This window comes from Nyctereutes procyonoides, unplaced genomic scaffold, assembly GCF_905146905.1.
Source record: "Nyctereutes procyonoides isolate TBG_1078 unplaced genomic scaffold, NYPRO_anot_genome, whole genome shotgun sequence".
NCBI lineage: Eukaryota > Metazoa > Chordata > Mammalia > Carnivora > Canidae > Nyctereutes > Nyctereutes procyonoides.
This window is the reverse complement of record NW_026575142.1, coordinates 53126365-53152537: the sequence shown is the minus strand read 5'-3', so window position 1 is coordinate 53152537 and position 26173 is coordinate 53126365. Positions and strand designations below refer to the sequence as shown.

At 46.3% G+C, this 26173-nt stretch overlaps 1 protein-coding gene across 1 annotated transcript in view; it reads left to right on the top strand.

The window, feature by feature from the left end:
* Positions 1–8810, top strand: part of P3H2 (prolyl 3-hydroxylase 2) — a 155103-nt gene extending 146293 nt beyond the window's left edge. The window contains exon 15 of the mRNA XM_055308085.1: positions 3195–8810. Coding sequence (XP_055164060.1) covers positions 3195–3287 — 93 coding nt within the window. The 3' untranslated portion in view covers positions 3288–8810. The remainder of the gene's footprint in view (positions 1–3194) is intronic.
* Positions 8811–26173: the final 17363 nt, after the last annotated feature.

The window sequence follows — 26173 nt, the reverse complement described above, 5'->3', positions numbered from 1 at the left end:
CTGGGAAATTTAGAAATGTAGCCTGTGGGTTCCCCACACTTTGCTCCCACGTCGCAATCACCTGTGCAGTTTTGCAGACTACTGACACCGGGCTTTCATTCCCAACCATCCTGGATGTATTGATGGGAAGTGTGACCTGGGTATAGAGAGCTTTAAAGGCTCCCCAGGCGATTGGAATGTGCAGGAACGTTCGGGAGTCCTGAGCAAGGCGCCTCTTCTCAGATTGAATCCCTGAGCAAGGAAAGCCTATGAAGGAGTCAAAAGGATAGGCAGATTTCCCTGCTTGTTCTAGATTGTTTTCAAGGTATCAGTTCTCAGAGAGAAAAGAGCTAGTGTTGTAAACTCTTAAGGAGGCACAACATCAGAAGCTTGAGTTCTGGGGCAGCCCAGGTGGCTCAGTGGTTTGGCACCGCCTTCAGCCCAGGGCCTGATCCTGGAGACCCAAGATCAAGTCCCACATCGGGCTCCCTGCATGGAGCCTGCTTCTCCCTCTTCTTGTGTCTCTGCCTCTCTCTCTCTCTCTCTCTCTCTCTCTCTCTCTCTCTTTGTGTCTCTCATGAATAAATAAACCAAATCTTAAAAAAAAAAAAAAAAAAAAGCTTGAGTTCTTTTGTACCTGGAGTTCCGGCTCATGAACTTCTCCCTTTCACGAGAGACGTGGTTGCAAGAGTCTCTTGGGGGAAGCACATTTGAGCATTTGTATCGGTTTTGTATGCCTGTTTTTTAAGGAGAAAGTTGTGGTTCCCATGTTCAGAAAGTAGTGCTCAGGCATCTTACTTAGCATGACATCAGTGTAGCTTTCTGTGATTTAGTATATTTGGTCCTTATGGTTGCCTTTCTGGAAGCATCATTTTCAACTATGAGGTCTTGAATGGAGGAGCTTTGTTTTCAAGTCATAAAATAGTTTTGCCATAACTTGCTGTGTGGGGCATTGTGCTAGGGACTAGCGATAGGGGACACGGACTACATAAGACATACCCCTGTTTTCAAGGAGCTTGAGATAAAATGGAGACACACAGGGAGGGCTAAGGTAATTCAAACACCAGGCAAAGTTCAGTAAGAATTATTCAGGGCAGATGTATGTGTTAGCAGATACAAAGAGGAAACCAGAAAGGCTTCATTGAGGAGATGGCAGTTGGCCTGCCCTTAGGGAGACACATTTGAAACAGAGAGAGGACCCTTCATGCACTTGCATATTTATTCATTGGATGTAATCGGGCCCTTACCATATGTCAGTTTTTGTTCTGGGCATTGCAAATACAACAGTGATCAAAATTGACAAGATTCCCTGCTTTCGTGGTGCTTTCCTTCTAGTGGAAAAAGACAACAAATAAGTAAAAGCAAATCCTTGAGAGATTTTCAGATAGTGAGAAATGATGTGTGGGAAGGGGAATAAGATCAGTGATTCAAGAGTAAAGGGGAGGTGACAGCCTGCGAGAGCTTTCCCAACAAGGGACATGTACGTTGGCACTTGAGTGACAAGAAGCAACCAACTGTGATAAATATCTTGGGAAGAATATTTGAGGCAGAGGACAGGTTGCAAAGGCCCAGAGATTAATACACCAAGAAATCCCAAGTGGCCAGAACATAGTAAGCAAATGCAAAATGGACAGTGCTCTGAAAGGAGGACACAGAGGAGGAAGGGGATCAGATGCAACAAACTAGCTAAGAAATATGAATTCTTGGGATGCCTGGGTGGTTCAGTCAGGTAAGCAGCCGCATTTGGCTCAGGTCATTGTCCCAGGGTCCTGGGATTGAGCCCCATGTCGGGCTTCCTACTCAATGAGTAGTTGACTTCTCCTTCTCCCTCTGCCCCTTCCTTTGCTCATGCATGTGCTCTCGCTCTCTCTCTCTCTCTCTCTCTCAAATAAATAAATAATCTTTAAAAAAAAAAGAAACATGAATTCTATTCTAAATAGGGTAGGAAATCCATGTGCCCTTCTGGCTTCCCCTTCTGGGGAAGAACAACATGGTACCTCTAGTACATACAGGTCAGGAAGCTACAGCTGGTCTACATATTGTGGACTAGAGGAGTGATGGAGAAGGTGAAAGAACATGGAAGGTTGGAGATGCCGTTTGGAGATAGACCAACTGGGCCTGCTGATGGCTTGATGTAGGGGGAGGGGAAGGCATGAGATGTAATGGAAGCATCCAGAAGGACCTTTAACCTAGATGGGGGCTAGGGATTTCTTTGAGAGATTTCAGGGAACTTGAGGTAAGTCAAGAAATCACAGTATAAGGTGAGGTGAGAAGAGAAGACAGGAGAATCAAAGAAGAGAGAAAGGTCTAAATCAGGCAATTCCTTATAAGCATACCAAGAATATTGATTCTACAACCTCAAGCAACAGGAACCCATGCATGGGTCGTGAGCCCTGAACCGGACAGTGACATGGTCGGGACTGAAGTGCAGAGGGCCCACCAGAAGCATGTGTGAGTGGGGTGAGAAATGGGGTACAATTTGGAAACTGCACCGATTGAGCTAAGCGAAGATGAAAGCCTAAATCTGTGGTTCTTCAGGGGGAGCAATTTTGCCTCCTGTGGAACATTTGGCAATGGCTAGAGATGTGTTTTGGTTGTCAAAACTTGGAGAGACATGCTACTGGGTCTCTGGAGGGGGTAGAGGCCGGAGCTTCTGCTAAACAGTCTTTTAGGTGCAGGACTGCCCCAACAACACAGAATTATCTGGTCCAGAATGTCAGGAGCGCCGAGGTTGAGGAAGCCTGCTCTAAAGTAAGGCAACAGTAGTGGACACTGAAAATGGGTGGTTATAGGAGGTGGAAGAGACAGGACTAGGTGATTTATCAGATCCAAGGAACCATGGCTGAGCTTTGAGGGCAAATGGGGGAGCAGAGGCGGTCCTTCCTGAGAGAGGATTGGTGAGGAGGACCAGAATAGGTGTGGGGGGATGGTGGGAGGGAAGCACTGAGTTGGAGATGCTTCTGGAACCACACAGTAGAAAGGGTATGAATCCGTTGAAGGCACAAGACTTCTGGGCAAAAGAGAAAGCTTGGAAAGTAACTGCTTAGGACACGAGGCAGCCAGAAGGCAGCAGTGGAGGGACGGAGATGAGCGTCAGGCCTCGGGATCTAGCGCCAGCCTGTGCACGATGGACGCCTCGCGGTGTCCGGGAAGCACGTGCCACTGGGGCTGGTGAGGACGTCATGTAACAGATGTGCCACTTACCTGTTTTGCAGGAGCGAATACAGGCCGACGAGGTGATCGCCATCCTCGATCAGGAGCAGCAGGGGAAGCACGAGCCGCCTATCAACCCCAAAGACGAGCTATGAACATGAGGGAAAGAAAAGTTCTATCAGATATTTATTTAAATTGTTAATCTTATGAGAACCTTTTTATTTTTGTACAGAGCCGTGGTATAAGTTAACAGGTTAAGCTGACTCCTCTGATCCCCCTTCTGTTCCTGAGGATGCTCGCTTTGCCCCACTCGGGCTGTCCGTCTTGGTTTCTCATCAGGTCCACGCACACGCACACATGCACACACACACACACACACACACACACACACACACACACACACACACTCGGGCCCTGCGTTTGCTGCAGATCCGAAAGCTCAAGCAGAAAGAATCAGTTTGTTGGCAAAACTACACGTCTCGTGCGGCTCCAGCTATAAAGGCAGCGTGTGGTGTGGACCCAGAGGCCTTCCTGGCCCCTTGGGTGACACCGCCTCGCAGGGCTGGGGGCTGAGCTGGAGTCCACAGCGGGGTCCGCACTGCCCCCCGGGGTGAGGAGCGCTGCAGGAGACGGGGTCCCCACCTCTGCAGGGCCCTGGCGTGGGGACTGGCTCTGGTGCCCTCACCTGAGAACACACCTCACCTACATGGGAGCTTTGATTCATCGTCCACAGTGCTCCGGACAGGACTGCCCTGAGCCTTGGGTCTTTGAAAAGAGTGGGTCAGGGGGTGGAAGGAGCGTGACCCTTCACCCCTGTGCCTTGGGAAGAACATCCCCAGCCCCGCCTGGAGCAGGGAACCAGCGCCGCAAGCCCGAGTGTGGGGCCCAGTGGGGTGAAGGGTACGAAAAATGGATTTCTGACTGATTCCAGCCTTCCACTGCGTGTGTTTTGGGGTTCCCTCATCTCGCTGCTATCCAGTTCACAGATCCGTGCTTGTGTCTGATTGTTTAATACAGGGAGCCTTACTCTAACATCTGGCATTTATGGTTTCTTCTCCCGAATGTTTGGTGTGGCTTCAGGTAATGGGTGTGTGGTGGTGGCGGCGGGGGGTGCAGCCCAGGGACAACACTGGGCCATGACTAGTTTGCTGGCAGGGGCTTCAGGACCACAAGGAAAGTGGAAGCAGTGCTGTTGAAGGAACAGAAATGGTTTGCAGAGGTGTCGGTCCAGAGGACGTCTGGCCCTTGGCCGGAATTCTGCGGAAACCCTGCAAAGACACTGTTTGCAGTGGGGCTGGGGTGGTTCTAGCCCAGGGAAGCCGGTGCCACTAGCCAGTGGGAGGTCACCTGCCTTGGTCATGGGCACGGGTAGGGATAGTCATTCCTAAGAAAACCAGCAGATCACAACATTTTCTGAAAAATCTCATTTATTTTTTTCCATTAATGATCTTGGTTAATGGTAAGCTCATTCATCCTTTGAGCCTGGAAAACTGAGTCATCGTGACTTATGTGCCATCTCTTCTCCACCCAGCCTTCAGCTGGAAGAGTGGAAGGAGCATCAGATTTATAATCCCAGCTGGATCGACGATGCCCTGCTGTGTGACCTGCAGCCACCGTCTTTCCCTTTCTGGGCTTCGGCTTCCTTTTCTGAAAATGATGTCATTGGTTATGATTGTTTCCAAAAGGCCCTCCCGCCTCTTGCTCTAAATACAAAACCAAGCAAATAAAAGTCAAAAACAAAGCTGACTTTAGAAAGGTTCACAGATGCAACCAAAGTTACTTCTACAAACATTTGGAGCATTTGTGAATGGGTTCATTAATGTGTATCTGTGATTTGAAAACTCTAAACCCAATTTTTGGGCTAAAGCTTCCTGAGCTTTGAAAAGGTAGGTTTCTGTTTGTTTGCCTTTTCACCGAGAAGTGTTTGCTGGCACTCCGATGTGCTGGTAGGGGAAGCTGGGCAAGATCTAGTTTCTGTTTTCTGGCAACGAGGTGTCAACAAAGAAAGCCGTCTTTGGTGCCTTGTAGTTCCCGCTTCCTGGGTGCTGTGCGAGCTCCAGGAGAGGCAGGGACTCTGGCACACAGGTCAGGTTTCTGCCCCACAGAAAGTGGGGGACAGCCTCCATCCATGGTGTGTGGATTCACATCTTATGCCGTTTGCTGACTGCACAGGGTAGTGATTCCTGTTTTTCAGGTTGCCCGTGTTGTTTTACACCTGGAACATTGTGTATCCACTAAAGCATTTATTTTTTTTTTTAATCTGCTCCACATCAAACCATACATAATGTTTATTCCGATAGTTAGGGAGTGTCATCCGATGACTTGAAGCAGATCTGAGCCAGGGCAGCCGAGTCGCGTTCTGTGACAATGCCTGGCCAGGGGCCTGTGGGTGCTGGATCCTGGCGCAGGGCGGCGTCCGGGAAGGGGTGCCTGTTTCGATGTGGCCAGAGAAGGTGTTTGCTCCCGATCTATGGGCCTGGAGGGCTGTGTCTGTGTGACCGGGTGACTTTCTCTGATCACTCAGCAGTGCCGTATGTGCTGGAGACAGCCCAGGCTGAAAGGCCCACTTTTTCTGACCTCACGTCCAGGCCTCTTCAGCTCCACCACCTGGGGAACGACCACTTACCTGGTGACCATCCCTCCCTTGGATGAAAAGCCTGCACTTTTACAAAGCTTTTGTTTTCACCCTCTCCTGGCGCTGGATGCTGAGGACACGGAGCCTGCTCGCACACCAGTCCTCCTGGAGGTGTCACAGGCCCTGATGCCCACTTTCCAGATGAGGGAACGGACAGCAGTGAAGGGAAATTGGAGCCTGCGATCACTCAGCTTGGAATGTCTGAGTCCCAGGAGCAGGGTAGGGGGCAGGTAGAAACAGGTACCAGGGTGGTTTGCTCCCTAGGCCATGCTTCCAGGCGTATTAAATTTAAAGTAATACATTAACATGAAGAGAAAAGTCAGATTTTTATAAAATTTGAACGTTTGCTCCTCTGTTCCTTTCTTGCTGAGTGATATGTGAAGGCGTAGTTCCCCTTCTCTCCTCAGAGATGTAGCAAATGCAGGTTGTGTAGTTCAGTTAGATCAGCCCCACTTTGGGTGCCTGGGTGGCTCCGTGGTTGAGCAGCCGCCTTTGGCCCAGGTCCTGCTCCTGGGGTCCTGGGATCAAGTCCCACATTGTGCTCTCTGTGAGGAGCCTGCTTCTCCCTCTGCCTGTGTCTCTGCCTCCCTCTGTGTCTCTCATGAATAAATACATAAAATCTTAAAAAAAAAAAAGATGAACCCCATTTTCAGAAAAATACTGTGTCCCAGGCACTGCCTTCATGAAGCTCACAAAAGGAAAGAGAGTTTTGGTCAGGTGTCTCTTTTTCCTCTTTCTTCAACCCAGAGAGAATCGTGAACATAAATTTCTTCTTGAGGAGACACTGGCATGGGACAGAGTGATATTCTTGGGTGTGCAAGGTGCTTTCTTTAGAGCCCTGGATATAGATTGTTTGACAAGAAATCTTAGTTTTAATGCAGCCTTCATCATTACTGTGCACATAGCGTGTTTTGGCACTTATTCAGCTGAGGAGAAGCCATGGAATGAGTCACTACCATTTAATAATATAGACCTGTGAATTTTAATTGAAGTACAAATGCTGAATTATTTCACCTAAGACAGCCACAGGCAACAACTCCCTCACTGACGTCAAGGGTGGAGGTAATGGGGGCCACCTCACCGATTCCTTATGCCAAATAATGAAACATTCTGAGGTGACTGGCAGTGCTATGGCTGAGAAGTGGGGAAAAGTTGAACTGTTCCCACATCCAGAGCTCCTCAGGGAGACAGGAGCCATTTGGCAAAAACTCCAAACCACAAGTTAGATTCGGGCCCCTGGTTGCGATCCCTCTCTTCCTCCTGCCAAGAAGCCTACGATGTGAAATGACCCCCCACCTAGTGCCACAGCCCACCCGCAGATCCCCTGCTCTTCAGATAATCTGATGTTTCTACCATGAGACATAAGCTGTTTTTTTTTTTTTTTTGGGGGGGGGGGCCTGGTTGATTTCTTCAGACATACTGAGACATGTAACATCAACCACCCTTGGAGCTCACTGCAGGGTTGGAGCTGCAGACTCATGCTGTCAGACCTTCCCCTTCACCTCTGGTCCCTGGAAAATCACCGTGTTCTCTGTACCCCCTGCTGACCTCTGAAGCCAAACAACATCAAGTCCCAATGCTTGCTCTGCATTGGATGGCATCAACCACATAAAAAATTGGCGTGGTGAACCACCTCTGCCTTCAAAAATCTTACTAAGGGCTCACAAAAATAACCAAACAAGATGTTCTTGCCCTCTCTTTTCCTGCCACGCATTGCTAGGAGGAGAAGCTGAATGCTCCTTTCATTCAATATACAGCACACCTTTTCTAGCCACTTGATTGGATGTCCCTGAGAGGAGGGGGATCACGAGGTGACAAAAGCAGAGTTTGAGAGTTTGAGAGCCTTTCCAGTTTATGGGTCATTCTCATCAGTCATCTGTTCTGGAAAGGCCACCCACCTGCTTTCTTCATTCCAGTCTCCATTTCAACAGTGAACTGGGTGTTCTCCATCTATCTGGGAACTCTTGCCCTTGGCCCCTCTCATCGGACTTAGAGGACTTCCCTCTTGATGGCAGTCTGATGGCATAGGCTTCGGAAACCCTACCCAGCTCCGAGTTAAACCCTCCCGTCTTCCAACTTGACGTTTCTACCTCCGAATTACTACCTGATGGTAGGCGGGGGTAGAAATGAGAACCAGGGAAGAGGTATTACCTGCTATGTCTCATCTTTTTCCACTTGTAAATCATCCATCCCATTGTTCAAAGGGTTGTAATCATGGTTGGCATTTATAAAGCTTTTTTTATGGTCTCGAAGCACTTGGCAATCCTATGTAACTACACAATTATCTTGAGAGACACATCAGTGCAATCTTCCTTTTGTAAGCAGGGAAAATGAGCACTCGCAGCAGAGGTTCTGGTAGAGCTCTGGTCACTCATGAATTCATTAATCAGTTTTTGAGTGGCTACTCCACAGTGGGTTTAAGGAGGTATTCAAAAATTACTAAGGTTTCATCCCTCCCTTTGAAGAATTCAAAGTAAAGTAGGAAAAAAAAATAGATGTGAACTAATGAAACAATTAAAAAAAAAAGCAGTGTGAAGGGAGAGAAGGGAGTGGTTGCAAAGAGAGAGAGCTTCACAAGAAAAGGTTAAGCTGGGTCTTGAGTGCTGGCTCTGCCCCCCAAGCAGAAAGGAGCATGTGACATCTCATTTGACCACAGTGTCCTCCACTGAAAAAGTACAGGATTTGAGGGGCACCTGGATGGCTCAGTGGTTGAGCATCTGCGTTTGTGATTCGGGTTGTGATCTGGGGGTCCCGGGATCGAGTCCCATATCGGGCTCCCTGCACGGAGCCTGCTTCTCCCTCTGCCTGTGTCTCTGCCTCTCTCTGTCTCTCATGAATAAATAAAATCTTAAAGAAAAAAAAAAGTATGAGATTTAACCTGGATGGTTTCTTGGGTTCTGAAACGTTAAGCTGTCAGGAAGAGAATTCATATAAAAGTTGTTCTGGAGGGGGGCAGAAGGGGATCTTAACTGTGGATCTGCCTGGGAAAGCACTTTAATGAATGCTGTGAAAATCCAAATAAATACCAGTTTAAAAGGAAGTTTTATTTCCTTGTGAGGAGGTGTATTTAAGTGGGGGGGGGGCGGTGAAGCCACCAAGGACTGGGCTTGTTACTAAAAAGCAGAGGAGGGGCAATTGTCAGGGGAAACAGAACTGAACCAGGTCCTTCAGTGAGCTCTTCTGGTGACCTTGCGCTCTGCCCACAAGTCCAAGAAACTTCTTATCTCACATGCCCTGGAGTCAGTCCACCCTCTCAAATTCTTAACCTTTCCTCTCAGAAATGGGAATAATGAGCATATCCCAGCCCACCTGAGGATAGTCAGGTGCGTTGTCGAAAAAGCCTAAAGCATTTGGCAAAATTAGTCAGGTTTTTAGCAAAACCAGAAAGCTATGTTGTCCTTGAGTGAGGACATCTTTTTCAGTGTCAAAAAACAGGGAACAGGGTCTCAGAGGCTTTGGGAATCCTTGGAAGCAGACCATCTCCAGCAGGAGTTAATGGGGCCCGTTTGCCTCATTTCAAACCACAGGGCTGAATAGGATGTCACGCAGTAAGTGTCCAATCACACTTAGTCTCCTTGTTCTCTGTACCTGTCTTTGGTTTGTTCAACTTTTTAAATGCCTTTGAAGGTCTTAGGCAATTACACTGCTTAGACTTAGAATAAATTATAGAGCCCTGAGGCTTAGAAGCCAATTTCAAGGCTTCTGGTCACCAGAGTAATATCCTGGGCTCTCCTGATACTCCACTGTTCAGCAACGTTGAGTGGACGGACAGCAGTATTTCTATTCGATTTGAAGTTCAGAGTTTCAAGACCTGTTATTCTCACAAGCTCATAGATAGGAATTAGAACTACACTTCTTTGAAGTTGATGTTGGTAAGTAAATCAGACCTGTTTAGTTTTCTCTCCCCTCAGCTGCAAATACAGCTATAACAGTTCTGTTTGGTTTTGCTTTTAGCAAATTGGGTCCTGAATAGTCATAAATTGACATTTGTTCTGCTTTTAGATAGTACAAGTGAAGGACAGGCATGAAGGCACGGTTGGCCCCCGCCTTGACTTGGCAGTCTCAAGATTCCTGGAAGAATTCCCACTTTCCTTCATTGTTTATAGCATCGTGGTCACCGAGTGTTTTACAACCTTCCAGTAGGCAAGGTCGTGATTCACGTACAGGGAAAAGAAGCCCACAGTAGATGAATGCTTTGCCTTAAGTCAAAGTCACAGCAGATGCCAGTTTTCTGAGTGAAAACTAAGTGGCTGGAGTCTCTAAGGACACTTTGCACTTCTGACCCTTCTTTCATGAGTAGCGAGGAGGCGGGAGGTATTCATATGGGCTTATCTGACCCCAGGACTGCCCACTCCCCACACCCAGTGGAAATCTAGAAGGAGGCTACTGGCTTCAGCAAGATGGTTGCTACCACTCCTCTGAGTGTGCCAGGTGTGATTACAGCTCTGTTCAAACACGCTCTGGTTTCCTCCCAGGGAGCACTTTGAGCCTCTTCTGAACTTTCAGGCCCCAGGGCTGAGCACAGGGTACAGATTTTTCTTCCAGACATTTGGCATTTGTGTAATGATTTTTGTCTCTAAGGGTAATAAAAGTACATCAGATGTTGCTCCCTGTACCATGAACTTTGCTTTGAAGCACCAGTGAGCCGCTTCAAAGGCTCGGCACCATGTGGAGATTCTGTTTCTGGGGACTTAGCTCTGCCGAAGTGTGCCCATCAACCTGGGACACATTGCCTACCACAGCACTTACAGCTCAAGACCAGTTGTCAAATATGTCAAAAGTGACAAATTGGCATACTGAAAGCTTCAAACCACACAGCCATCAGAATCAGCATAGGATATACATCATGCTTTGAACTCCATGGGGGAAAAAATGCCTCATTTACATGCAGAATGATTTACAAATGAACTAAAAAGAGATCCGAGTGGCCTTCAAAGCTCAGCATAGAGTGCTTTTGGTCATTGCTTACCTGAAGTCTACAGTGAATCGTCCAGAGCTGTTTAGACTGGAAAGACGGAGCCAGTGGTGGAAGCTCAGGGGAGAATCACAGACACAATAAAGTTCTCTATTTATGACTCAACAAATAAAGGCCACTGCAAGCAACAGACCTCAAGTTGGAAGGGGTCTGGAGAACATCTGGCCTTACACCCCTTATATATTTTGGAGTCAGGGAAACTGAGGCCCAGAGAAGAAATTTATTTATCCAACTTTCTACAAAAGTTACTGGTATCATTCGGACTTAAACTCAGGTCACCTGACTCCTGGGCCAGAGCACCATCACGGAATCAGGGTACAACAGCAAGGAAGAGTGCAGGCTTTGTGCCATGCAGACTCGGAATATTTGCAGCCTTTTACCGGCTCTCTGATTATGGGCATATTTCTTATCCCCTCATAATCGGTATCTCTGTCTGTAAAAGAGCAAGTGATACTTTTCTGTTATTAAATTTAATTGAGACAATAGATAGAAAATGTCAGACACCTAGCAGGCAGTCATTAAAAGACAATTGCTATTTTTACTACATGAGAACATATTTTTAAAAAAGAAAAATGAATAGGACTGTGATTTCTTCAGTAATGCTTTTTCAGTTCTCATGACTTTTTTTTAAATGCATTCTCCCAGGAAGCATCTTGGAATCTTCAAAGTTAATTTTCATACAGTTAGATTTAAAAATTATCTCTGGCCATAAATAACATACTTCTTTATGGGGCAGGGGAGCAGAAGAGAAACTCATTATACAAAGTTGAAAAGGTTTTTTAATTCCAAATTGGTTGCCAATCACCAATCTAGGAGAGATGTTGGCTTTCCTGCAGCCACCTCATCGGGCCCTTCTGATTTCCTAGCCTCCCTGCACTGGGTCATTTCAGCGGCTTTTCCAAGTCCTCACTGTGCCAGCACTTTGGAAGGCACTTTTTTTTTTATTTTTTATTTTTTAATATTTAAGCATTCTCTCTCTTTTCCACGATATAGAAAACATAGAATCAAAGCTTAGCAGCAGATGGCACTATCAGCATACTTTGCACTAAGGGATAAGAAAAAAAAGATGTCTTCATTCATTCATTCATTCATTCATCGTTCATTCATTCATTCATTCACTCATTTTGACAAATCTCGATTTCATATCAAATGTGTGTTCAACATTGAGTTGCTCAACACACAGAAGAGGTGGCATATAAAGTCCAGGTAGGAAGAGGCACGATATGAGGGTATCCGCAGGGGACCTGTGTAAACACAGAGGATGTGTGTTCTGGGGGTTTTTGAGGAGAGCAGGATCGGGCCAGGTGTAAGCAGCCAAAGAAGGATTTTTGAAGGAATTGGTCGAGAGTTTTTCCCTTAAAAGATATGTGGAATATGGGATGGCGAAAATGAGAAGCAGAAACATAAAATGGACCGTAAAAGCAAAGAGTCATCCGCTGTCTGGCCATGAGCACCGTACTGCTCTGGCCCCCCTCCAACAGGCCTGCCCTCAATGCTCCCAGGGTCCTTCATGGCTCACGTGGGCGGCTGCTCTCAGGACCATGAGCTCATTTGGCCCCTCCTGCTCTCCTGTCACTTCAGCTTTACCCCCATTATGATCCTAATTTGATTAACAAAAATATTGACGGTCTCAGCGGGAGAATGACTTGCTTAAGGTCACACAAGCAATCTCTGGCAGTGCTGGGACCCCAAAACTAGATCCCATCCCAGCTCATGCAGCAGGAAACCAAGGCCCTTGTGACACAGACTGTCGGGATGCAGAGAGCTTGGGATGCAGAGTAATAGGGTCAGTTTCAGCTTTCAGGCTGGCTTCGGGTTCCCCAGGGCCCGACCAAGAGCTCGACTAGACTGTGGCATTGGGGTGATCCTATAAACCTCAGGGAGGATGCTGAGGTTTGGAGGAGCTAGAGATGGGTGTTAGATGCTGCAGCTGCCTACGAGGGACTGGAAGAAAAGGGGCAGGAAACAGGGAGACCAATGCAGAAAATGTTACAAAACTCAAGGCCGGGGTGGGGAGCAAACGGAGTGCTCTGCTCCTGTTGGGAGGAGGTTTTAGGATTGTCATTAATTGTCATTAATGTCTGGCATGTAGAGATGAAACAGAGCAGACTGACTTTTAAAATGACTGGCTTTAAATTACCTACAGACAGGTCGCCTGGGTGGCTCGGGCAGTGAAGCGTCTGCCTTTGGCTCAGGTCAGGATCCCGGGACCCAGAGATCTAAGCCTGCGTCAGTGGGGAGTCTGCTTCTCCCCCTGTGCCGCCTCCTCCACTCATCTGCTCTCTCTTTCTCAAATAAATAAAGTCTTTAAATAAATAAATTCCAAGTAGACAACACGTCCCCTTATTTCCTGCACCCGGAGAAGTCTAATCTCACTACCCTCCACCACACCCACACCCACTATCCTCCACGACACACACACACACACACACCCCTTAGTCCGTCGCTGCCAAGACCCAACATGAGGACAACCTGAATCAGGCTGGCAGGCCTTGGACCAAAGGGCAAAGAACTAAGGAGAGACATGCCGAACAAAAAGAAATAAGGACTTGGTGGCTGACAGAGTCACCAGGGAAAGATTAAAATCATGAGCTGGAGACTTTGAGCCTAGGAAAAGGATGTCATTGATGCAAATAGAGAAAGGGGCGGTTGGGGGGGATTAACTGGTTCCATAGAGAACATGACCTGATTGGCCATGAGGACCCCTGTAGCTACTGAACACTCAGTTGGAACATCAACTTATTTGCTACTCGGTTGATTGATTTCTTGCTTTTCACTTTTGATTAAAAACTTATAAATGATTTTTTTTAACATATAGCTCTTTTACAAGTAAGAAAATGAAAGAACGACCAAGTTATTAGTGTTACCACTCCTTTGCTTAAAACCCTTCCACTGACATCAAAACAAATTCTATGGCTCTTCTATGCTTAGGGCTTACAGAGCCAGGCACATGAGGGCCCCTGTCTACAGCCTCTCCCCCTGATTATCACGCTAAGCACTGGCCTCTCTTTCCCCACAGATCTTTACCATCTGTTCTCTCCACCCGGGGCACTCTCAGCTCTCGGGCTCCCACCTCCCCAGGCTTCATCAGGAAAATCTCACTGAAGCAGGCAGCGTGGCCAACTCGCCCAGTTCCCGGGGCAGGTAGAGGGGCTGGAGACAGTTGGTCACCCTACACCGCATGTCCTCTCTGTCTCGGATGCTTCTTCCTCCAGGAAGCCTCCTCTAACCTGCTATAGCCCTAAGCCAAGTTCAGTCTCCCTGCCGAGTAGTCGGGCTCCAGCCTTTGTTTCCTTCGAGACCCTTCTCAATTTCCCCATTACTGAGTTCAAGCCCATCTTCCCTGCTTCCCACAGTAGTGGTCTTAGCACCACCTCCTCTCTCCCCACCCCGGTCTATGCAACCTTAGTCTCTCTGCTGAATGAATGCAGCAGCCTCCTGACTTCCCTCCCCACTTTCACTGTTGCCCCCTGGTCAGTGTACTCAACACAAAAGCTGCTCATCCATTCAAAACATAAGCCGGGTCATGTCACTCGTCGGCTCAAAATCTTTCACTGGTTTTCCATCCCACTGGCTGAGCCACTACAATGGCCCCCGGGACTGAGCCAGTTATCGCCCTGCCCTCACCTCCTTTAAATTCCTTCCTCAGTTCCAGTGGCACTGGCCTCCTTACTGCTCCCAGAACCTGCCCAGCGTGTTCTGGCCTCAGGGCCTTTGCATGTAGTGTTTTGTACATGCTACTGTTTTGTACGCACTGCTGTTTATGCCTGTACCTCCCCTCGGGTGTTTGCACGGCTCATCCCTCCTCTCCAGCAATCCGGATCAAAGCTCCCCTTTCTTCAGGAGGTCTTCTGTGACCTCTCATTATGCTTGGACTCCTGAAGCTGACATTCCCTTAGTTTTTCACAGCACTTACCACCTCTTTACAACTCACCTAAATTATTTTGTCTGTCTCCCTTCACTCCGAATGTAGTTTCTAAGGCATGAATTTTATTCATTAATGCATCTCCAGACTTTAAAATCATGCAGGGCACAGAGCAGAACTCAAGAAATATTTATGGAAAGCAGATGTACATGATTCAGTGAAGGGGCGAATGAACGCATTGGAGCGGGCTCCTGACTGAGCACAGAGTTTTAGGTTAGCCACTCTGGCTTTGGGTACTTTCTCCTTCTAGCTTTTATTTTCTCCAACTGCGGAGTGAAGGCTCTGGCCTCGGTATTCCTTAGGGAGGCTGCAGGGAGTGGTGTTCCCCAAGTCCACCAGTCAATGCTGGGGAGGAAGCGGAATCCAAAGTTGTGATTAAACTGGGCTTGAAAGCCAGAAAACATGGGCCCGACCCACAGGCAAAGAGAAGCATTGTGCAAGTTACAACTGAGAAAAAAAAAATACATACAAGAGACGTGAGGATTCCATACGTGAGGAGGTGCAAAGAGGGCCAACGACTGAGCCGGGCTGACACAGACAATTCATCACAGGGCTAGCATTCAACCTCAGCCCAGGGATAAATTGTCCTAGCAGCCTGGAAAATGCCACCAAGGGCGGGCCAATCCCCATCAGATTACAGAGCCCTGCACTGATACAATTTGTGATTAGAACAGTGCTTGCAAATCTTTCCTCACACCCACCAAATGGCCCCCAGAGTGGGTGGATTCTCAAATTAGTCATATGAGAACGGAGGGTTTAACAGAAAGGAGATTCTAGGAGGTTCTAGGCTGTTCCATTTGGAAATGCATCAGCCCTTCAGAAATGGGAAAACAGCTCAAGATGCGCACATTTTTCTGCTGACTGCCCTGCTATCTCAGGTGGGGGAAGCAAGTCAGCCACCAGTGTAGACACGGTGCTTGGAAGGAGGCAGAAGGGGCTGGGTTAGTCCATGTAAAGGAGACATTTAAGGTGCTACAGCCACCACACCCTGGAAGGGGGGGCGGGGACCGGTTATTCAGCTTCTCCTGCACAGCTCCTGTGTGGATACAAACCCGTGCCCAGGAAGGTCAGCCAGGTATCCTGCAGTAACCGAATCCGTGGTGTTGCGGTGCTTATCAGCACCATCGGCCTCTGCAGTTGTGGTTGAATAAGATTTTGCTGTTGTCATCTTATTTGGTAACAGCAATAGCAAGTGTTGCAAGGGTAATTGTTACGCTGGAAGTGCCCTCTTGGCAGGTCCTGGTGGTGTACCTCTATGTGTGTGTGTGCGTGTGTGTCTGTGTGTTTGCCATCCTTCCGAGTCTTCCCAGAGCAGCTCTGGGAACTTGGATTCCACCTCAAGGAAGTAAGTAAGCATGGATTGGATTTAGATCCACCTCATCGATAGCAAACCCCTAGTGCATGCCAGACCTTGTGCTGAGTGTTGTGCTCTCAGACCTTTTAGGCTGAGTACCATGGGTTCCATTTTATAGGTAAGGAAATTGATGCTCAAAGACGTTAAATCATCTAATCAAAACCATAGTGAGAGCCACTTGCCAAGCCAGGATTTAAGCATTTTCGGATGAGTTCCCTAGACATAGAAATTAAAAAAAAAAAAATAAAATCTTAGGAAGAATACCACTGTATAAAACAGGAAAAATCAGGCTGCTTGGGTAGAAACAGGAGTCCGGACTTTGTAGCCCTGTCCACATGCCCCCCCCCCCCGCCCATCTGCCTCTGTGATCTCCCTAGAACATTCCAAATAGCCCGATGGGTAGACTCCAGGTTGCCCCCAGCTTGAAGTATTATGAATCTATGATTCTCAGAAGTTCCTGCTTCTATCAGTTGAAGGCTGTCAACACCTCCCCCTGGATGCGTTCTGGAATCAGCAAGATTGCAGAGATGAGATCCTGAATTCCTTCATAAGTTTATATGTTTATGTAAGTTTACAAAATCATAGAATGTGAAAGGTGGAAAAGACCTGAGAAATCAACAAGTCTGAAAACCCCACACACCTAATAAAATGATAATAATGTTTATTTTTATTGACAAGAAGTCCAGATAGAAGAAATGATTTACACAGGGAAGTCAGCTATTCAATTATCCTCTCTGTCTTTTAGAGAGGGGATGTTTGCAAATACAACAACTAGTGTCCTTTACCCCCTCAGATTAAATAAAGTGCTGGGTCAGGATCTGAGGAAGGCCCCTCAGCTGGCTTCACCCCATCAGCTGGATTATGGGGCCGTCCCAGGTGTTCTAGAAAAGGGATTGAAGTGCTGAGGGTGGCAGGCTTTGGGCTGGTCCAGGGGCTGGGCCGGGGGAGATGGCTATTTATGGACAGCCCAGAACCGGTTAGTAACCAGTCTACCCACCGTGGTGCATCAGAGTGGAGTAGCAGTCCTCAGCTTTAACATAAGTTCAGCAGAATACCCAAACTTGCAGGATTTCCTTGTAATTGCTGCAACTTTCTTAAGGTCACTGGGGCTTCATCCCAGTGCTAATGCTGCTTCCTTTCCAGGAGATGAAAGAAGAGGTAGAGGAACTGAACTTTTGCCAGCCTAGTGTCCCGTCAGCAAATTCCACCCAAATCCCCACAGGTGCAGATAGGTGAGGGCCATCACCAGGCAGATAGTGCTGTTCTCTGGTAATCAGGTTGACATCATCTGACAGCCTTAGAGATTTGAATCCCTTCCATGACTCTTGCCACCTCCCACCTGGTGGGGAAAACCTCAGGCTGGAAGCTGGGTGATAAGCAAAAGCAAATGCAAGGGAACTACGACGTCACACTTCTCAAGGGGGAGTCCTTCTCTTAGGTTCTGGCCCAGATCCCTCAGGGGAAAAGAGGACCAGGGCCCCAGTTGCCTACAAGTGGGTGCAGAGAGGGAGTCAGGGTGGTCATGGAAATACATGCTCATAGGATTAGAAGGCGTGCGTCTTTATAGTCAGTTAGTCCACCCCCAGCCAAGGCTTGAATCTTCAAAATGAACCATCTCTGACCCCAACCAGACTGAAAGAGGCTCTGTTTCCAAATGAGCCTTGGGCCCCCTCACTTCCAGATCTTTCCACTTATAGTTTCCTCGGCCTACAGTCCCTTTCCTTTTCCTCTGCTGCTTCTTGGGCCCGTCTCCTTCTTGTCTTCCAAATCTCGTTTCAGAAAATATTTAGGTAAAGGGCTACAGTAAATGTCCTGAGAAATGTTCTTAGAGCTGCTGGGACTTCACCTATGCAGCATTTACTATGCGGCTTTCATCCCTGTCCCCCTCCCTGGACTGTGAGCTGTATTAGGGCAGGGACAGGCTGTATCATGCTGATCCAGCAGGGCCTCCACCAGGACCTGACACAACAGAGGCACTAAAAAATGGAATGAATGAATGGATGAATGAATGAATTGCTACCTCTTGAGCCCTGGTCTGGTATTTGTCGTCATAATCTCATTGCACCAGGCTTATGAAGAAGAAGAGACTTCTTAGGTTTATAAGAAGTAATGTTTTAATCCCCACTTTATGGATGAGGAAAAAAGCCTCTCAAAGAAAGGCGAAAAGAAACCACCCAGGCTGTACATTTCAGACACATACGGGTTATTCATTGTGCCAAGTACTTTCAAAACTTTTATCCTCTTTATCCTCGTGACTGACCTGTGAAAAGTTACTCTTATCATACTTTTAAAATTTATGTTGTAAATTTACGTACCCCTTTTCCGTGTACAGTTTTGTGGGTTTTGGCAAATGTGTCAGGTCTTGCAGCTTCCACTGCCATTGCAACACAGAAGGATCCATCGCCCTCCACGGGCTGCCCCATGGAGCCATGCATGCCCCGCTCCCCACCAGCGCCCTGCCAAGCACGGGGTGTTCTCCATCACTATAGTTTGCATAAGCACATTTTTTTTTTAGACAAATACAAAGCCAAAGCTCAGAGAATCTAAGCAACTCACTCAAGGTAAATGGCTAGTGGGCCATCAGATTTTGCCTTTGAGCCCAGACATCAGATTCCCTGTGATGGTAGAAAGTGAGAGTGTGAAGCCAAGGAAAACAGGTGTTCGGTTCCCTGGCCCACCTCCCACCTCCACCTTGTCCTGGTCCGGCTTCCACGGAGGCAGGGCACACACAGCCTCATTACCCAAGACAGGATCTGATAAAGCCCCACCTCTGATCATCCACTAGGTGCTCAGGGAAGGCTGTGTTCCTACCTGGTGGAATGACCTGAAAACCATTAGGCTGGGCAGGCTGTGCTGTCAGAGACTGGTCTGTCTCCAACTCCCTGCTTATCTCCAACACAAGAGGGCTTGGAGAGCAGGTCCCTGCTGAACATTTACCTCTCAAACCACCAGCTTCCCCACCAGGGCCCCGGGCCGGGGGGCATTTGCCAGACAGGGGCACGACGGCAGGTGCGGCCCTGGTTGCACAAGGTGGGTGCTGCCGCTAATTGGATTGATGTAATTAACTGTTGTGGTTGTGCCTCCCACCCCCCCCCCGAGGCCTGCCGCGCTTTCAGCTGGAGCCAGCACACATGCACACACACGCACACACACATGCACACGCACACAGGCACACGCACACGCACATGCACTCCTCTTGCTGCAGCTCTGAAAGCAAACAGGTTGAGAGGCAGCTTCAAAAGTGGCGAGCTGCAGCTGGACTGAGGCTGGGACAGGGCCATTCCCCTGGGGGTGGCGGCTTCGCGGGACAGGAGGGATCGAGAAATCATTTCATCTTCATCCTGCTTTTAATCAGGGTGGCAGGATATTGGTGCCACTTTTGTCTAAAGATAATCTCTTTTCTAAATAATAATAAAACAAGTACTTGTTTTGGGCTGAAGGAAGATAAGTGAGCTCTGATCTGCCCTGACACATACAGGAAATAGCTGTAGGCCTCCTGCCTCCCCCCACCCACTCCGGAGCTCCTGCTCCTGCAGGCCTGCCAGTCTGACACCCCCCCCCCAGGACTCCTCAGGAAGTAATTGGCCACTGATGAGGGCACACGCTCTCCTTCAGGCCGTGCGGCACCATGCCAGCCACCACCCCATGAAGCTGGATCCGTTCCTGAGGGCTTAGCAGGCCCGTAGCCCCAAGACTTTAGATGCAGAAATCTCCAAGGACCCCAGGTTTTGCACCCCACACTCTCTGCTAGGGGGCTGCAGCAGTGACATCGGACCAGATGCAAGGCCCTCCCACAAAACCAGAACAGCAAGTAATGAAAGAAAGTTCACAGGCTGTAATAACCCCATTTTCAGGCCCAGTTTCCTAAACGAGCTCGGTGATCTCAGAAGAGTTGCTGCTCATCTTCTATATGAACATCATCTTTCCCATCTGGGCAACTGAATATGTAAGACTGGTCTTACGGGGTTGTAGAGAGGCTAGTGCATGGCAGGTGGCACACAGAACACACAGGATGGTAGTAATTATGATCACTCACCCCCATCATCGTCATCGCCGTTCCTCCACAGAGTTCAGTTTAAATAACAGTGTTTGGGTTTTTTTTGTAGATTTAGACCTGACGTGTTCTCTGCTGCTTGCTGCCAATCCACAATATGATACAATATGAAGAATGCCCCAGCCAACGCCCCATCTTTATCCCTGGATGGAACTTCTGCCCTGGGAGTCTGTTGTTTTCCCCCTTAAAATTGGTTATGCACCAAGCAATAGGTAAAAGGGTTTTGTCTTTCCCTAAGCCCAGAGCCCAAGACTAAGCCAATGCCTTGGATCCTTTCCCCCACATCCTACCTTGGTTCCTCTGCTCTGGGTAGAATGAAAGATCCTTTCTAAACCCGAGGAAACTTCTAACCATAATAGATTGCATGGAATAAAGAAGGGGGAGGAGGAGGAGGAAGAGGAGGGAGGAGAAGAAATCTCAAGAAATCACAGACCAGCAATGAAAAGATTCATTTCATCAGCAACGAAAAGATTCATTTCATCAGCAATGAAAAGATGAGAACCCAGAATCCTTTCCTTTTCCTGCCTCAGCCACTGGGGGTGCACATGCTGAGGTTGGTGCCGTTCCTTTGACCGAGAGTGGACACCTTCCCATCCTTCCACCTCTGTCCCTTGTCATGACATCTGGGCATCAGAGGAGAGGGTGTGAGCCCCACAGAATATGGGTGTTCAAATCATGAGATGTGAGGTCATTGGAAAGCAGAAAGCTACCTTTTCCACTATAGCTAGCTATCACTGCATGGCTGGTTGATGTCACCATCATCCATTCATTGGCTATTTCCTGGATCAGAAATTATAACCGACCCCCTCGTTTCACTGTCTTTTGAGCTACCTATCCCCCCCCACACACACACACACTGTTTCCCTTCTTAGATCTCGAAATCTGGGGCCAAATGGAAAAGAATATAGTTCGATAAATAATTCATAAAAGAGTGCCTTAATTCATAGGAATCCTGGCAGCAGGTCTGACGTTAAAGGTTAATTCAGCCGGTATCTTTGACCATTAAATGTACTTGAATTTTCCATCACACTAATACTTGGAATTTAAAGATCAACTTTCATCTCAGGGCTTTGAGCTAGTGCTGACTTCAGCTTTGAATTATTTTACCTTCTTTGGGGGGAACAACTGAGGATCAATAGAAAACTTTAAAGATGTAGCTGGTATCGCATTGTGAATCAGATGACTTAATCTTTCCATTCTTAAACTACTCTTCCAGGCACCTTACAGCCTTAGTTCCTCACCCATAAGTTGAGGATATAATTATCCTTTTCTTCTGCTATGAAGAACTAGGCTAAAAATATGTAAAGTAGAAATCCCTAAAACCAACAGTAGTTATTTTTTTAAAATGGTGGGATTATGAGTAAACATTTTTCTTTTCATATTTTCCAATTTTTAACACAAAAGTACTTATTACTTTTATCCTAAAGAGATATTTCAACTTCACATTTCATAAGGCTGTATACAGTGGAATACAAGTCTTTTAAATAGTCAAAAGGCGTAATGCACAAGAGTGTTATTGCTATTCAGTTATTACTCCATTTCTCTATTGTTCTATGCATTCTTAGGCCTCGTGGTGCCCTTTGTCTGGGGGAGGAGTCCTAAGCAAAGAATCTAAGGGATTCTATGAAGCATCCTATACTCTTCTAGCCACTTAAAGACAAAGTCATTTAACCTGTGCAACCCTGTACCAATGCAGAATGTAGCCAGTAGCTCAGTAAGAGACTCAGGTCACTCTGTTCCATGTTCTTGAGGTTGAGGCCTGGCGGAAAGGAGAGAGCTGATGGGTGAGGACACCCAGGGTGGGAAATAGGGCACTGAGTCATTGCATTCTTACCACATGTTAACTGTGAGGCTTCAGCCCACCCAAGAGCCTTAGGCAAAGTCTCTTGGCCACTGTTTCTCCATCTGTGGGCCCCAATGCTGACCAATCGTCCCCTCTGGCACCTTATAAGGGAAAGCTAATTAGAAAGCTCACCTCGCAAGAATGCTGCAGAAAGATCTTTCACACGGAGTAGAACCACAGTGCCCAGAGGCACTGTGACTCAGTGGTAAAGCTGACTTCCAAAACCCGGGTCTGATCACTCTCCAGCTTAAAAAAAGTAGGTGGGGGCGGGGGGAGACCTATATGGCAAAGGCCAGGCAAATTCCCACGGGACGAGCCACAAAGATGGTGCACGGGAGTGGCAGGTCCTCAAAGTACTCAAGAAAGTATTGGTTACACGTAGAGTGACAGAAAGAGAAGGGAAGAGATCAATCGACTCATTTACCCATTTGTTTATTTTATTAGTGCATATTGTCTGCCCCAGTGTATCAAGCACTGTGTTATTTGCTATGGGGTAAACAAAGATGAATCAGATAGCCCTCGCCCTCTGGTCTAGTTAGAGGGAAAAATAGATATTGAATATTAAGTGCTTTACAATTTCTAGAAATGAAAATATATACAAAAGCCATGGAATTACAAAACCAGGAATAGCTTTAGGCTGAGAAGGAAAATGAAAGCTTCACATGGGAGTTAAATCTCCACTGGGTCTTGAAGAATGATTAGGAGTTCACCACACAGTGAAAAGCATTCCAGAGAGACAAATGTACATAAGCAAATAGGAACAAAGAAGGCAGAGTAAATGATCCAGCTTTTGAAAATTAATATCATTTCCTAAATACTCCATAGCTCTCTATAGCTATGTCATTCTCTAAAACTGTCACAGAAGTTTCTCTGTACCTAAAATCCACTCCCAAAGTGGCCCAGTGAATTGAGAGAGAGAAAGGGGGGGGGGGGGGGATAAGAGTTGAGCAATGTAAGTCACTCTAAAAAAAAAAAAAAAAGTCCATGAACTTTCACTCAAGGCTCCCGAATGGTCTATCTTCAACGTTGTCAGAGGCCTAACCTAAGCTGGCTTGGGGTGATTTTTCCACTCCATCTGCCAACTCAATTATTTGATAGAGTTTTGCAGTAGGCTGGCTGGGAACAACTCAACAGCCATCTGTGTGTTTGTGTATTTTTTAATGTTTTTATTCCTTGTGTTTTATCTTTTGTTTTGTTTTTATTTTTCTAATTTCCCAACTTACCCTGGCTTGGGTATGTAAGGAGGTGTCAACTTTCCTGTCTGGCACCTTTGGGAGACAGTTATATGCCTGTCACTATCTTGTCTGTACTGCTTCCATTCCCTTTCTCCCCCTCTCCTGACCATAACCATCACCAGCAAAGCCGTGGTATCTTCTACTCATTCCCCATGCTTCTTTTTTTTTTTTTTTTCAGCTTTAAGAGACAAAAAAAAAAAAAAAAAAAAAAAAAGGGACAGAATAACTGCTGAGATGAAAAGGAGCTAGATTCTTGGGAGACCAAAATGCCCTCCCTTTTTGTGGAGGCAGATAGTAGCAGAAACGTACAGTCATCATATTCATACACTGTTCTGAGCATGGACCCATTGCCACCCATGACTCAGCAGATGGTGGGGACTTTGAAGTCATCTTACTAAATGACTGTTATTTCATTCCCTAGAGAAAGTAGAACCTCCTTAGGAACTTTACAAATGTCAAGGGGGCAGTGATGCCTTTCCAGAATATTCTTCTCCAGTTTCTGGTGCCTTCTCCAAGATCACAGACTTTGATGCATAGCCCATGGAGACAAGCATCAGCTTCAGTTCTTAGACTAAAATAGTCCACATGAACATTTAGTCACTATTTTAAATTCACAGAAATATGTCTTGGCTTCTGATTCCTTTCTCTTGTCCTCAGTGACACTACCATATCCATCTTTCTGAAAACAACACCCTGATAACAGCATCCCTCTGTCTTAAAGTCTCCACTAGCTTTCTTCTGACTTTAAGACAAAATCCATGGCACACAGTCATGCACTTAAAGTCCCTAGACTTTCATGTAACTCTCCAACTTCCTGTCTCCATATTTCCAGCCACATACCCAACCCATCTAGCCACAATAAGGGCTTGACGGTGCAGTACACATGCACCCGCCTTCCTCACTGGAGACTGACTCACCTGTTCTTTTCTGCTTGAATTGTATTTCTTTTGAACCTCCAAAAAAGAAGAGAGAAATACACAAATTGAGACTGTAACTTATGGTTCACATTCCTTGACTCTCCCGAATCCTGTAATGGTTCTCTCATTCCTAGGATGCTAGTAACATTTATCTGTATTTCTCATTTTATTTGTATTAGAATTTCTCTCTCAGCACGGTTAAAGTTTTCTCCTATTAGAATAGAAGTAATTTGGAAGCAGGGACTTTTGACTCTTTGGTTCAATGCTATATCCCAAGCACCTAGAACAGTATCTGGCAAGTGATGGATGCTCAATAAATAAGGTGCTCAAAAGAGCACGTATGTTATGCTAGACACTGCTAGTTATCTATGTGCATACCTGCCTTTTTCCATTGATTGTGTGCTCCTTGAACTCATGAAAACCATGGTTTATGCATCTCTGATGTACTTAGCATTGGGCCTAGCACATATCAAGAAGTTGGTAAACATTTGTTCAGTAAATGACATCCTGAATGAAGGAATATCTTTATAAACAACTAACCCCACCCAATATCTTTTTAATTCTTAAATAACTACTTTCTTTCTGCCTCTATGCTTCAGATTCTTGTGATAAGGTGTTTTTTTCCCCCTTGAACAGAGAAGCCACAACAAACATTTGTTGTACCTTTGTTACCACAAACACTTCTTACCAGACCTTTAGTCATATTCTGAACATCCATGTCATTGTTTGCTAGGGAGTATAGATGAATGTCAGTGGTGAAATGGGAAGATTGGGAAATATATATTTTTTTAAAGATTTTACTTATTTACTCATGAGAGACACAGAGAAAGAGGCAGACACATAGAGAGAGAGGGAAGCAGGCTCCCCGCCTGGAGCCTGATGCGGCACTCGATCCCAGGATCCTGGGATCACGACCTGAGCTAAAAGCAGATGGTCAACCACTGAGACACCAGGGTGCCTGAGTTGGGAAAGATATAAATTAAAATGAGTGATTATGGAAGTAAAGAAAAATCCCACAATCAATGCCCCCACCAGCTGTTCTTTTTAACTCTCTTATTTGTGTGCTAGATAAATATTACACTTATAATTTGTGCTATTTGAATACCCTCAATGTCTACTGGAAAATCTGCTTTTCATTATAGACAACCAGCTTTCAAACAAGGATTTCACTGATCGGCTCCTTTTTACATTTACTAATACTCTGAAATTAGGGTACTTATAACAATTCTAAATTATTGTAACTCATATAATATCAGGTGACGCCCATTAGGACAGAGTCCATGTTTATTTACCTTTAGTCTCCATTAGCTAACCCAGTTCCAGGCATAAAGTACATGAAGTCTAAATGTACTTACTTATAATACTATTAATCATTCAGTTGGTCAACTGACTAAATGAACATTTATTGATTATTTATCTGTCACATAGTTTGCCTGCATTCTGGAATAATACAAAAATGAACATGAGAGTTAGTGCTCCTGAATCGTTCATAGGTTAATGAATAAATACATCCACAATGAGTCGCAAACTACTTGAAATAATTTCATGATATAGTTACACCTGCAGTTTTGAATCTAGATATCAAAAGGCAATTAACATTCACGAACACAGATGCAAAAATTTTCAAGAATATATCAGCAAATCAAATCATTGCCCTTAAATCCCTAGTTTGCTGAGGATAGTGCTCTGACAGCATCTGAGTAGGTTGAATAAGATCAAAAGATTCTGAAACCAGGGAGATCTAACTGAACCTATGGCAGTAATCTGGGAGGAAGGTAGTGATGATTTAAATGTGGAGAAATTAAAATACTAAGGATAAAGATTTAGAAGTTGCCTGTGTAAAGCACAAGGGGTGGCTGGTATATTCCAAATAAATGCATGTTAGTCAAAACTATGACACTAAGCAAGCATCTCTAATAAAAAAAAATGTGGAAAGAGAAGAAAAAAGGGTTAAAGGCAAAAGCTGTGCTAAAAGGTACTCTTAGGGAGCAAAAAAGAAGTAATGTCAGGGAAGCAGGGATTAACAGAGATGCTGGAGAATGATGAGGGTGTCTTGGAAGCGGGGGAAGCAGAAAACCAGATTCTTGGTGAAGTAAAAGGCAT